The 11,770-nt window shown below is 27.1% G+C and overlaps 5 protein-coding genes across 5 annotated transcripts; all 5 read left to right on the top strand.

Annotated features, from left to right (window-relative positions):
• LOC113374806 (erlin-2-like) lies at nt 1-2,476 on the top strand. The gene is given in 8 exon segments (XM_026614772.1): nt 1-12; nt 97-308; nt 1,086-1,166; nt 1,234-1,287; nt 1,290-1,344; nt 1,412-1,563; nt 1,640-1,792; nt 2,114-2,476. Coding segments are annotated over 7 exon segments (966 nt in total). The 5' UTR covers nt 1-12; nt 97-200.
• Nucleotides 2,477-4,282: 1,806 nt separating this feature from the next.
• LOC113377912 (uncharacterized RNA-binding protein P16F5.06-like) lies at nt 4,283-5,446 on the top strand. Its single transcript, XM_026618368.1, has 5 exons — nt 4,283-4,478; nt 4,555-4,847; nt 4,923-5,039; nt 5,102-5,278; nt 5,357-5,446. Exons 1-5 carry the CDS (start codon nt 4,283-4,285, stop codon nt 5,417-5,419), a joined length of 846 nt encoding a protein of 281 aa, XP_026474153.1. The 3' UTR covers nt 5,420-5,446.
• On the top strand, nt 5,420-6,711 carry LOC113374805 (nucleolar protein 8-like). Its single transcript, XM_026614771.1, has 2 exons — nt 5,420-5,525; nt 6,572-6,711. Exons 1-2 carry the CDS (start codon nt 5,420-5,422, stop codon nt 6,709-6,711), a joined length of 246 nt encoding a protein of 81 aa, XP_026470556.1.
• Nucleotides 6,712-6,749: 38 nt separating this feature from the next.
• On the top strand, nt 6,750-8,725 carry LOC113377911 (probable RNA-binding protein CG14230). Its single transcript, XM_026618367.1, has 3 exons — nt 6,750-7,065; nt 8,189-8,428; nt 8,488-8,725. The coding sequence occupies exons 1-3, from the start codon at nt 6,804-6,806 to the stop codon at nt 8,664-8,666; spliced, it is 681 nt and encodes a 226-aa protein (XP_026474152.1). The 5' UTR covers nt 6,750-6,803; the 3' UTR covers nt 8,667-8,725.
• Nucleotides 8,726-10,275: 1,550 nt separating this feature from the next.
• LOC113376838 (proteasome subunit alpha type-2-like) lies at nt 10,276-11,205 on the top strand. Its single transcript, XM_026616907.1, has 2 exons — nt 10,276-10,446; nt 10,563-11,205. The coding sequence occupies exons 1-2, from the start codon at nt 10,329-10,331 to the stop codon at nt 11,150-11,152; spliced, it is 708 nt and encodes a 235-aa protein (XP_026472692.1). The 5' UTR covers nt 10,276-10,328; the 3' UTR covers nt 11,153-11,205.
• The last annotated feature ends 565 nt before the right edge of the window (nt 11,206-11,770 follow it).

Below are 11,770 nucleotides of genomic sequence, written 5' to 3'. Positions count from 1 at the left end.
AATGATATCAACGTAAAAATATAACCTGTTATATTATTTATCTCTGACTTTAAAGAACAAATATTTGAATAATCTGTACCGTATCTTAAATTGTAGGTGATATTATAGATCTCAGCATTACATTATAATTACGAGCAAGCACCGCAAAAGCAGAACAAAACAATAGCAGAAGGAAATGTTATAATATCATAATAACAATTATGTCTGATCAAGTTACTGTTCCATTATTTATAGTTTTAGTTACAATAGTCTGTGTTAATTATTCTTTGCATAAGGTGGAAGAAGGACATGTTGGTGTTTACTTCAGGGTATGAAATATAAATGTTTAGGAATATAATATAGTTAATTACATGAGGAACATGCTAAACTAGGTATTAGAATGTCTTGTCATTCTGATATCCAAATATTTATGTAAATAAATGTTAAAATAATTTATAAAGAGAAAACAAAATGACAACTAGTGCTACATGGCATTGTGCCTTAAAAAAAAATTGATGTCACTTCCCATACCGACAATTAAAATTTTTAAAACAGCTTTAAAATTTTTCGAAGTTTGAAAAAATTAGGTTTTTGAGAAATTGAAATTTTTGAATATATTTGAATATTTGAAAAATTTAAATTTATTTTTCTATTTTGAAATCTTTTGAAAATTTTGAACTTTTTCTAAAGCAATCGTGTTCCATAGCTGTTTTAGAGATGAAATATCGAAGCGCATAAGCGCCGCATCATAGACGAACGGATAAACATTGGTACGGAAGCCATAGAAATATACACAAAATTTATACTTTTTATTAAAAGGTCTATAAAATATCTGATAATTTGATGTGCATATGTGTTCAGTTCGTCTATACAAATAATATTTTTTGAATTACTCAAATCGGGCGCTCTGTTCTTTCAAAAAGTGAACACAAAACTTATGCAACATTTATAGAAGTTACTTCTATATGGCTTGATAAATAAATTACTTATTAGAAGTAAGAGGAAATAAAATTTTTACATAATAGGTTCAAAATGATTTAATTACGTGTTATTAATCTACTGACATCTACTCTGGTCAAAATAAAATAATAATTGGAAATTTACAGGGTGGTGCATTATTGCAACAAATTAGCAGCCCAGGTTTTCATTTGATGTTACCTTTTCTAACATCGTATAAGTCTGTGCAGGTATGTAAAGAACTAGTGGCATCTATTTAAAAAAAAAAAATGATATTAAAAATTTAAATTGATTTAGGTAACAATACAGACTGATGAAGTGAAAAATGTGGCATGTGGCACAAGTGGTGGTGTGTAATAATTTACTTTGACCGAATAGAAGTTGTTAATATACTTAATTCTAACAGCGGTATAATCAATGGAATCAATGCATTTAAATATTATAAAAGTTTGCTATTTCTTAATATTTTTTTCAGTTTATGATATTGTTAGAAATTATACTGTTGACTATGATAAAGTTCTTATTTTTGACAAAGTTCATCATGAGCTCAATAAATTCTGCAGTGTTCATACTTTACATGAAGTTTATATTGATTATTTTGATCAGATCGATGGGAACCTAAAAAGAGTATACAAATATATGTTTCCGATCCAAAAAGTAATAGTTTACAATAGAGAAATTTAAAACTTTTATATGATTTTAGGCTTTGCAAAAGGATTTAAATGAAATGGCCTCTGGTTTAATTATACAAGGAGTGCGTGTTACTAAACCTAAGATACCTGAAACTATTCGAAAGAATTATGAAATGATGGAAGGAGAAAAAACTAAGCTTCTCATTTCGATACAACATCAAAAGGTATATATGTACGATCTTTGTTAAAAATTATGTGACACAGTTTTAAATTTCTTATTGAATGGTGTGAAGGATATATATAACATATTATTTAAGGATTTTATGAAATTATCTTCAAAATTTATTGATAATGCATGCAGTTAATTTAATCTTTCTCTAATATTAATGCACTTAGAAGTGCAAGTTTAATTTATTTATTTGGCATTAAAAATTTTGCGTTTAATACAATCTAATTCAATTAATTATTTCTAATTTGTTCATAAATTCCATATTTATGATATTTGTAATGAATAAATAGAAAATAATTTGGTGAATGCAAATTAGGTAGTGGAAAAAGAAGCTGAAACAGAACGAATGCGATCTATAATTGAGGCTAAAAAACAAGCAGAAGTTGCTAAGATTGTCAATGAACAAAAAATATTGGAGGCCGAATCATTGCAGCGCATTGAACTGATTGAAAATGAAATAAAACAAGCACGAGAAAAAACTCGTGTTGATTCTGAGTTTTATGAATCATCTAGAAAAGCAGAAGCAAACAAAATTCTTCTCACTAAAGAATATTTAGAGTTAAAACGATATGAAAGTTTATTATCAAGCAATAGTAAAGTGTACTTGGGTGATGGATTGCTAAATAAAATGTTTGTGGTCAACATTGATGAAGATAAAAATCAGTGTATAAATGTATAACCATTAATGATGTGAAATTTTGTACTTATATTTTTTTTATTGTTTGACATTGAATATATTTTCAAAAAATAATAGTAACCAATTTACTTAGGAAACAAATTTATATATATATATATATATATATATATATATGTAATTTTAACATATTCAGTGTCAAACAAAATATATATATATATATATATATATATATATCTTGATAGTTTTTTCGACGAGATGAAACATATTCCAAAGTAACTAGCAGCCCATTCGTCAAAATAAAAAATGTAAAAAAGTATTTAAACCTTTTATTTATACTTTTTGACACCTGATTTATTGCAGTTGCTGAGTGATGGCACGCACCTGGTGTCAAAACATAAATAAAAGGTTTAAATACTTTATTACATTTTTAATTTCGACGAATAGGCTGCTAGTTACTTTCATATATATATATATATATATATATATATATATATATATATATATATATATATATATGATGTCAATTGTATATACAAGGAAGTCACAATGAGATTATAACTTTAAGAAAAATTATTTTAATAACTAGTGTATAGCATTGTGCCTTAAGGCAATTGCTGTTTCATGAACAAATCTTTGAGGAATAAAAACTATCAAATGCATTGAGATTTTAAATATGAGAATAAGAGTTTTTAATACTAAATGTAATTACCAAAAATTATTTACAGTATTTATATATTTATTCAAATCTGAAATATGTTGAACAATGAACAATTTTAAGTTTTTTTTTTTTTAAGAACATTGATGGGACAGGCTACTGAGTTGTGTGACACATTCAATAGTACCTAATAAAAGTTGATGAGTAATATTTGTATAATGCTAGTAAATAATTATATTGTATTATTGAAAAACATTACATCAAAAGAAATTTAGATAAATTTTGAAAAACTTCAACATCAGTGTTTAAAAGTTTAGTAGCATTGATTATACTGATTATTATTAATGTTGACAATGCTAATAATTATATAAACACCAAAAACCTTTTTTTGCACTTCTTTATTTCTACTGCTGGACATACATTGCACAAAACTTAATACATGGAGGATTCATGCTAATCAAATGCTGAATCTACCTTTCCTAAATACATGCTCCCCACACCATTGCTTTTATTATTATTTTTTTTTATTCTTTTAAATAAATGAATCCCTTTCATAATTTATATCTACTACACACATTTTCATCAATGGTTTCAAAGGTATGCCAAAATCATCATTAAGTGTTATAAACAAAAACAAAAAAAAGGTTTTTTTGTAAGTTTAATTTAATAGTTAAGAGGTATAAAGCGATAAATATATTAATTCAATTGGGGATTTATTATATATTTCTTTAAAAATGGCTTCTTGCATTTCCTTTTTTATGAAAATTTATGCGCTAATATCATCAGTTCGCGAATTTGCCAATTTTTGTTCATTTCTTTCATTTCTAATTTTGGCGCTTTAATTTGAATGCATTTATGAGCGCGGGCGGGGCTGCTGAGCGATATGCAATTAAAGCGCCATCGCGCCGTAGCGGTCGTAACTTTCCCTACCGCTCTGAATCTATGGCAAATTTCACGAAAGTTATGCAGTTGGTGTCCATTATTATTATTTGACAATTTAACAAACTTCACTTGTCAAAATTTGTATTGCTTCACTTGTCAAAAAACAACACGTGCTTATTTGACGGGGTTATGATATGATCCATGATCCACAACTTTTTTGTTATTGGTTAAATATGTTATTTGTTTTATAATTAATTAGAGTTTGCATTATTTGATTTTAGAGAAATTATTATTAGATTGTGTTTAATAAAATGGCTACGAATAGACGGATTTTTGTAGGAAATTTACCTACAGATATAAATGAAGACGATATTCGGCATGAATTTTCTGCTTATGGAAATGTGACAAATGTTGAAATTAAGCAGAAAAAAGATAATTTGAATGAAGGCCAAGCCAACACTTTTGCTTTTATAAATATGGATATAGATACGTGGAGTTTAAATAAATGTTAGATATGTCCCCTTCTATAATTTTTCGTTATTTTCAACATGATTTTATATGTTTTGTTTTTAAAATTGTCTAGGTATACAAGAATTTTCAGAACAAGAGTGGAAAGGAAAATTTCTTAAAGTCGCTTTAGCCAAAGAAAGTTTTCTTGAACAGCTTCAACGAGAAAGATTGGAAGCGAAATTGTTGAGTAAAAAATTGAATAAAAGTATAGAAAAAAATGATGAAATTATTGAGCAACCCATCCAGCAACTTTCAAAAACACTGCCTGTACCAGTAAAACAAAATAAAACTACCATAGTAAAAGAGGGACAAGATAGTGAAAGCTCAGAAAGTTCTAGCAGTTCTTCAGATTCAGAACCAGAACAAGTATTATACCTACATATATAATCTTTTACTTAATCTGTTAATACTGTCTTTTATTTATATTATATTTTTTATTAGGGAAAAAGTGAAAAACCTAGAAATGATAAGAAAACTGTTGATTCTGTTGATGATCCTGTTGATGACAATAGTTTCATTATTAAATCTAATAAGCATAACTCATTTTTGAACCCAGAGGTAATCACATAATTTTACATGTAAATAATATGTTATTTTACATTTGATTCCAATTTTTATAGAAATTAAAAATTCCTACATATGGCCCGGCAATAGTTTCACAGAACAATGTGCCTCATAAGAAAAATTTAACACCACAGTCTACGCTCGCCGAACAAAAAAGAATACAATCCTTGCAAGAGAAAAAGGAACAGTATAACAAGCAAAAAATGCTTTTGCAGAAAAGTTTTCTAAAAATTGTAATTCAATGTAGTTGTATTGTATATGTTACATTATTTGGGTGGATCAATTATACTCATTATTTATTGAATCCTTAGGATGTAACTCCAAAGAATAAAATAGTTTTTGTGATGATAATATGGAGAATAATAATGATGTAAATGGTTCTGTCAGTAGAAAATCAAAAAAAAGGACGTGCTTTATTCGATGAAAATGAAAATGAGGATGAAGAAAATTACCAATTTGATTTAAAAGAACAATTTGAAGGTAGGTATACAGTAATACCACTTAATGCGGGAATACGTTCCATCAAAGTAGAGGAATATTGGCTTAATGGCATGGCGGTCAATTTTGTCGTCAATCTATATAATTTTTCTATTTCCTCTATCATATTATTTCTAGAACAGATAATTCTAGTTGCTGCAGAGATTGACTTGAATAAAAGAGCGGTAAACTGAAACAGCGCTAAACAAAACTGTGTTAAGCGGTGTATTACAGTATTATAAAGTTTTTACCAATGAATACATTTTGTCTAACTATTTGATATAAAAATTTACATTATGTGTATGTGTATTTACATTGTGTATATATATATATATATATATATATATATATATATATATGTTCAATTTTAATTAACCATATATACACTCAGTTTGCTTATTGCATTGGCATAGTGCATTGGAAGACACAGATCATTCCATGTGGTCAAACAAAACTTGCTGAAAATTATATGCTAAATAAAGACAGCAACAAAAGCCAAATTTTGAAAAACCAATTATTTTCAATATTGTTAACTTTGTAAAAAATGCTTAAAAGCTTTGCTTTGATACTTTAACATACTATAACAAAATTGTAAGATGCTTATATCTGAACAAAATTTCTAACAAATAATCCTCATATGATTTTTTACTACTAATGCAAATGAATTTACCAGTAATAACATAATTTTTTTCTTTTTGTTATAATTTATTTTTGTTAATGAAGACTTTAATGTCTTACTTACAAAATTGATATGTGCAAAAAAAATACAATAAATTGAATATAAAATGAAAGAAGTTACAAATAAAAACAGTAATACAAAAATAATAACATAAATGAACTATGACGTGAGGATGTATACCGCGTACTAAGTCAGGGCGCGTGCAGACATTGGGCTAGGTGTTTGGTAAATCGGAAGGCCATTTCTTGCTTAGTCTTCTTAACAGTCTGTGAATCGCTTGAATAGTAGGATTTGTATGCTGGATTAATTTATTGATAAAAGATGAACTTCTAATAGTAACATAATGAATTATATAAAATGATATTTCTAGGCAAAGAGGGTAAAAAATTATTGAAACTGCAATCAACATTTGGTTATGATAAACGTTTCACAATGGATTCTCACTTTTTGGAGCAAGATGATACAACTGAATTAAAAAATAATGATGTACCAGACACACAGAAAACTTAGAAAATGAAAAAAAGCATCAATTTGAAATATTAGAAAACATTCTTGGAAAAAGGATCGATTATAACAAAGATCAAATTAATAAAGATATCAAGATGAAATCAATGCTTCGATATGATCCATCAAAACCTGATCATAATAAATTTTTAAATAAAAATGAAAAAAATACAAAGTCAAATTCAAAAGTAATATCTGAAATTGATGATAAAGCAATTGATGATAATTCAACTAATGATAAAGAACCATTAGTATCAAATCAAAAGTTCTATTCTGTTTCTGAAAACTTGAAGGAAGCTATTAAAGAAAATACTGGATTTAGTTTATTATCTATGTTTGGAAAAGCTGATTTAGAAGAAGGTAATGAATTTTTGTTTATATATATATAAATATATACACCTAAGTCTGTTTTTACACGGTCTTTTTGTACACGGTTTTGATATAACACGATTTGATATTTGAATATTTTTAATTTTTTTACACGATTTTATTCCATTTAGCACGATTTGAAATTTTATGTACTTAAATTTTTTTGTCAAATTTAATTTTTGCGAAGAATGTTCATATCAAAAAAAAGTATTTATGAAAGAAAAAAGTCTGAAACCATCGATAGTATCGATAGTTTGCGAACACTAGCTTAAAGATTTAAGTAAATTCCCCTTTAGTGCGTACAAACAATTTTACTGGTCAAAGCAAATGTGAATAGCACTAATTTAGGGGAATTATTATTAAAATAAACATGAATTCTTGTTCTTGAAAATTCTTGTTTTTCACTAATTTTAAGAGGTTTTAGAGAGTAGGACAAACCACCCATTTTTGTATAAGATCAATGTCTTTTTTTACACGGCTTCTTCTGGAACCAATCTCCGTGTAAAAACAGACTTAGGTGTATATATATATATATATATATATATATATATATATATATATATATATTTGTATGATTCTGAATTTGATGTTGACATATGTATTAACAAAGTCTAGTAATCGGGCATAATATCGATAAAAAACATGAATTTCTTTCAAAAATTTAAAACTATAAAATACTATTTGCGATTTTTCAAATTAGTATTTTGTGAAAATGTTGTGTAATTACAAGTTTAATGTTTATAATACATAGTGTAGTGCATTACCATATCCTGACCATGGATTATTAAAATCTTCCAATTTAACTCTAAGATTAACTAATTGTAAGTACTATTTACTCTTTTTATTTTTTCTTTTCACTCCAATTCAATTGCTTTAGTTTTTAATTTTATTTTTAGTTTCCACTGAATGAAGGTTAGGATTATATCCGAAACATTTGGATTTAAAATAAATATTTCAAAGAAATTCATGTTTTTTATTGATGTTATGCCTGATTACTGGACTTTGTTTATATATATATATATATATATATATATATATTATTTACATAAGTTCACATAAGTACATATACTTGCTTTTTATTTACATATAATGTAGTTTTATTATATTATAATAGAAGCAGTAGATTTAGATAAAAACGCTGGTAGTACGTTTCAAAAAGTGCAGCAGAAAATGGACAATCCTTTAGACTCCCGGAGAAATCCATTTCGATATGATACTTCCGACTCTGAAGAAGAAACTAATGGAACATTGAAGTCAAAAAAGGAATTAATAAATCATGATATTGGCCACATTTCTAGTACAGGCGTATGGAGAGAAAATTTTTTTTTCATAAAAGGCGATCAAAGACTGAGTGGTTAGTTACATTTTTATTGATTGCTAATTCAGTTATAATAATGAATGTATTTATTATAGAGGGTATCAAATTCTTTACAACATTTTCTTCTAATGGTGGCAAAGATACTTTTAATGACACAAGAAGAGAGTTGAAAAAAGTTGTCAAATATAAAATACTCAATAACCTGAGGAATGCAAAACCATTTAAAAAGAAGTTAGGTAGTCATAAGATAGCAAGAAAAGTTGTAAAAAATTAATATATGATAATAGATAGTAAACATATTGATTAAAATAAAAGTGTTACACTGATTTCATCCAGGAAGTAATAATTTTTATTTGTCACAATGCCATATTTTATCTGCATAAATAGCTTGTCATATTTATCTGCTAAATCTATCAATAAGACTTGAAAAACTACAACATGATAGTATCAAACAATAATAATTTGAAGAAAATATTTATCATGTGTTATTTCCAAAGTAAAATATAAAATCTAACATACATTTAAGATCATAATGGGATTGTTGTTTTGAATAAAGTGCTATAATTTAGAGCTGTAAATTGATCAGAATTCATTGTTTTCCAATATTTTCGCAAAATAATCCTCAATTGTGTCATAGTTGAATAAATTATTTTTCTAATTAATTAATAATGTTTAGTGATGTTTGGCATCACTAAAAGTAATAATATAGTAACAATAATAAAAAAAGAGTGCGTGCAAGGTTCACATGCGATTGAAGTAAAACTTATTTGCCACTGTACAAGATGGCATTTAAGTAAAAATAAATGCATCATATAACAATATTGAATAATGTATACTAGTAATATGGTAACACTCGTGATGCATATATTCATTAGTGCCAACCATTATACACATTTATATAATGATAAATTATAAATTATATATTTATAATAGCAATAAAAATATGTATAATATTTAAAAACAATTATGTAATTAAAGTCATACTTCAAATATGACATGATCGGTTTGTCATTGCAATTAGCATTTAGAAATGAACCTTCATTAGAGAAATGAAGTAACTGCTGATTAATAAACTCTATAATATTCGTTGACACAGTGGATTATATTAAACAACGTCTAAACAAATATTGCTTTCGCAATTCCACTCATGTAATAATTGTGTTTGAAGAACTTTGTGTAATTAAAATTAACATGCATTCATTGACTGATGGTATTTTTGTTACTGTTTCACCATCGGTATAATCTCATTCTCTGAACAGCTGTAATATATGTTTTGCCTAAAAAATATTTTCCATTTCAATAACTTCAAAGATTTATAGAAACTATGAATAATATAGAAATAATTTCTAAGGAGCAGGTAAAATATTCTTCTGATTCAGGCATTTTTCATTAAATCAACATTTGTACTACAAAGTAACTTTAAAATGTTTATTCATCTATGCCAATGTCCTTGTTGATATCAGTACGCATACAACGACAGATCTCTATTCACATACGCGACGACTTATCACAATCGACCTGTATAGAACGAATGACGAGTCATTGGCACTTGACTCTTATCTTATCTTATGTCCGTAACGCACTTCCGTTGCATTTGTACGGATTTACACCCTAGTCGCACCTGAAGAAGTTTAACTTCAAAAACATAATTAATTTCCCAATTACATATATTTGTTTCATTTACACTATATATATATATATATATATATATATATATATATATAAAATACGGTATTATTTGTTTATAATAGCTTCTACTTTACAATAATTTTGAATTCTATGAAATACGCTGAAACAATTATTTTATTTTAATGTTGGCAAGAGTTGTTTTGTTTTGTTCTGTCAAACCGCATTCAAACGCCAACTTCAATTCGTGCCGGAATAGTGCTGAGTTGTTTGTGATTCCTAAACGCTTAAAGCTTAGTGATTGTGCATAATGACATCTGAGAGATACAGTTTTTCGTTAACCACTTTTAGCCCTTCGGGGAAATTAGTGCAAATTGAATATGCTCTCGCTGCAGTGGCGGCTGGGGCCCCATCAGTTGCCATAAAAGGTTTGTAACTTTAAAATTTAAGGTTATTAAATATTATTTTAAATCTCACAAAGAGCTGAGTAGTATATCACTTAATTACGATAACGCTAAATTCATCAAATGTGATAATATTTCAGCAAGCAATGGGGTGGTTTTAGCAACAGAAAATAAGCATAAGTCGGTACTATATGAAGAGAATACTATTCACAAAATTGAAGAAATATCTAAGTACATCGGTATGGTGTATTCTGGTTTAGGCCCCGATTACAGATTATTGGTTAAAAAGGCACGGAGAATGGCCCAGCAATATTATTTGGCGAATGGGGAGCACATACCGACTGTGCAATTGGTGCAGCGAATATCTACTGTAATGCAAGAATATACTCATTCAGGAGGAGTTCGACCTTTTGGAGTATCACTCCTAATTTGTGGTTGGGATGATGGAAAACCTTACGTTTTTCAGTGTGATCCATCAGGATCATATTTTGCTTGGAAATCTACAGCAATGGGCAAAAATCACATTAATGGAAAAACATTTTTAGAGAAACGTTATAGTTCTGATTTAGAATTAGATGATGCTGTCCACACTGCCATTTTGACATTAAAAGAAGGTTTTGAAGGCAAAATGACAGAAGAAAATATTGAGATTGGTATTAGTAATGAAAATGGATTTATGAGGTTAGATGCTTCTACAGTGAAAGATTATTTGGCAAACATCCCTAGTTAGAAAAATTTACAATATCAAACATTATCTTATTCTAATGTTATTTGATACATAATAAAGACTTACAAAATATTTACACTTTTATTGCATACGTATCAACATATATGGATGATATCTTAAATATACATGTATATATGTATGTATGTGTATATATATATATATATATATATATATATATATATATATATTTTGGAGTATGTAAATTTGGTGTTGATATATTAAAACGAGTGTGTTGAGTCAGGCAATATCACCAAGTAAAATAAAAACTAAAGCAATTAGGAAATTAATAAAGCTGTTTTCCTAATTGTTTCAGTTTTTTTTTTACTTGGTGGTATTGCTTTACTGAACACACTTGTTTTAATATATATATATATATATATATATATATATATATATATATATATATATATATACATTCTTTTACATGATATATTTAGATTTCTAGAAAAATTTAGTTCTTGCATGGTGTACGCTGAAGATTAACCTTGATGAGTTTGATTTTACTTCAATTAGTTTTACTTTTTTGAGTGCTAATCTTTACTAGGGTAAGTAAGGTTACTTAAAATATATGGTGCGTCAAACATGAACAAAAATTACTGTAATAAGTGTTTTAAAGAAGTC

Source organism: Ctenocephalides felis, unplaced genomic scaffold, assembly GCF_003426905.1.
Source record: "Ctenocephalides felis isolate EL2017-DRISC unplaced genomic scaffold, ASM342690v1 CF-g0.4_SCAFFOLD_01886, whole genome shotgun sequence".
NCBI classification, from domain to species: domain Eukaryota; kingdom Metazoa; phylum Arthropoda; class Insecta; order Siphonaptera; family Pulicidae; genus Ctenocephalides; species Ctenocephalides felis.
Note: the sequence above shows the minus strand (reverse complement) of the source record. Positions and strands in the feature narration are given on the sequence as shown.

What these genes read in the sequence shown, in the direction of transcription:
- LOC113377912 (XM_026618368.1), top strand. Translation starts at nt 4,283, where the DNA reads ATGGCTACGAATAGACGGATTTTTGTAGGAAATTTACCTACAGATATA. An exon ending in CAGATTCAGAACCAGAACAA is followed by an intron (nt 4,848 to 4,922) that starts GTATTATACCTA and finishes ATTTTTTATTAG; the next exon opens with GGAAAAAGTGAAAAACCTAG. An exon ending in AGAAAAGTTTTCTAAAAATT is followed by an intron (nt 5,279 to 5,356) that starts GTAATTCAATGT and finishes TTGAATCCTTAG; the next exon opens with GATGTAACTCCAAAGAATAA.
- LOC113374805 (XM_026614771.1), top strand. Translation starts at nt 5,420, where the DNA reads ATGGTTCTGTCAGTAGAAAATCAAAAAAAAGGACGTGCTTTATTCGAT. An exon ending in TTTAAAAGAACAATTTGAAG is followed by an intron (nt 5,526 to 6,571) that starts GTAGGTATACAG and finishes TGATATTTCTAG; the next exon opens with GCAAAGAGGGTAAAAAATTA.
- LOC113377911 (XM_026618367.1), top strand. Translation starts at nt 6,804, where the DNA reads ATGAAATCAATGCTTCGATATGATCCATCAAAACCTGATCATAATAAA. An exon ending in AAAAGCTGATTTAGAAGAAG is followed by an intron (nt 7,066 to 8,188) that starts GTAATGAATTTT and finishes ATATTATAATAG; the next exon opens with AAGCAGTAGATTTAGATAAA. An exon ending in AGGCGATCAAAGACTGAGTG is followed by an intron (nt 8,429 to 8,487) that starts GTTAGTTACATT and finishes TATTTATTATAG; the next exon opens with AGGGTATCAAATTCTTTACA.
- LOC113376838 (XM_026616907.1), top strand. Translation starts at nt 10,329, where the DNA reads ATGACATCTGAGAGATACAGTTTTTCGTTAACCACTTTTAGCCCTTCG. An exon ending in CCCATCAGTTGCCATAAAAG is followed by an intron (nt 10,447 to 10,562) that starts GTTTGTAACTTT and finishes ATAATATTTCAG; the next exon opens with CAAGCAATGGGGTGGTTTTA.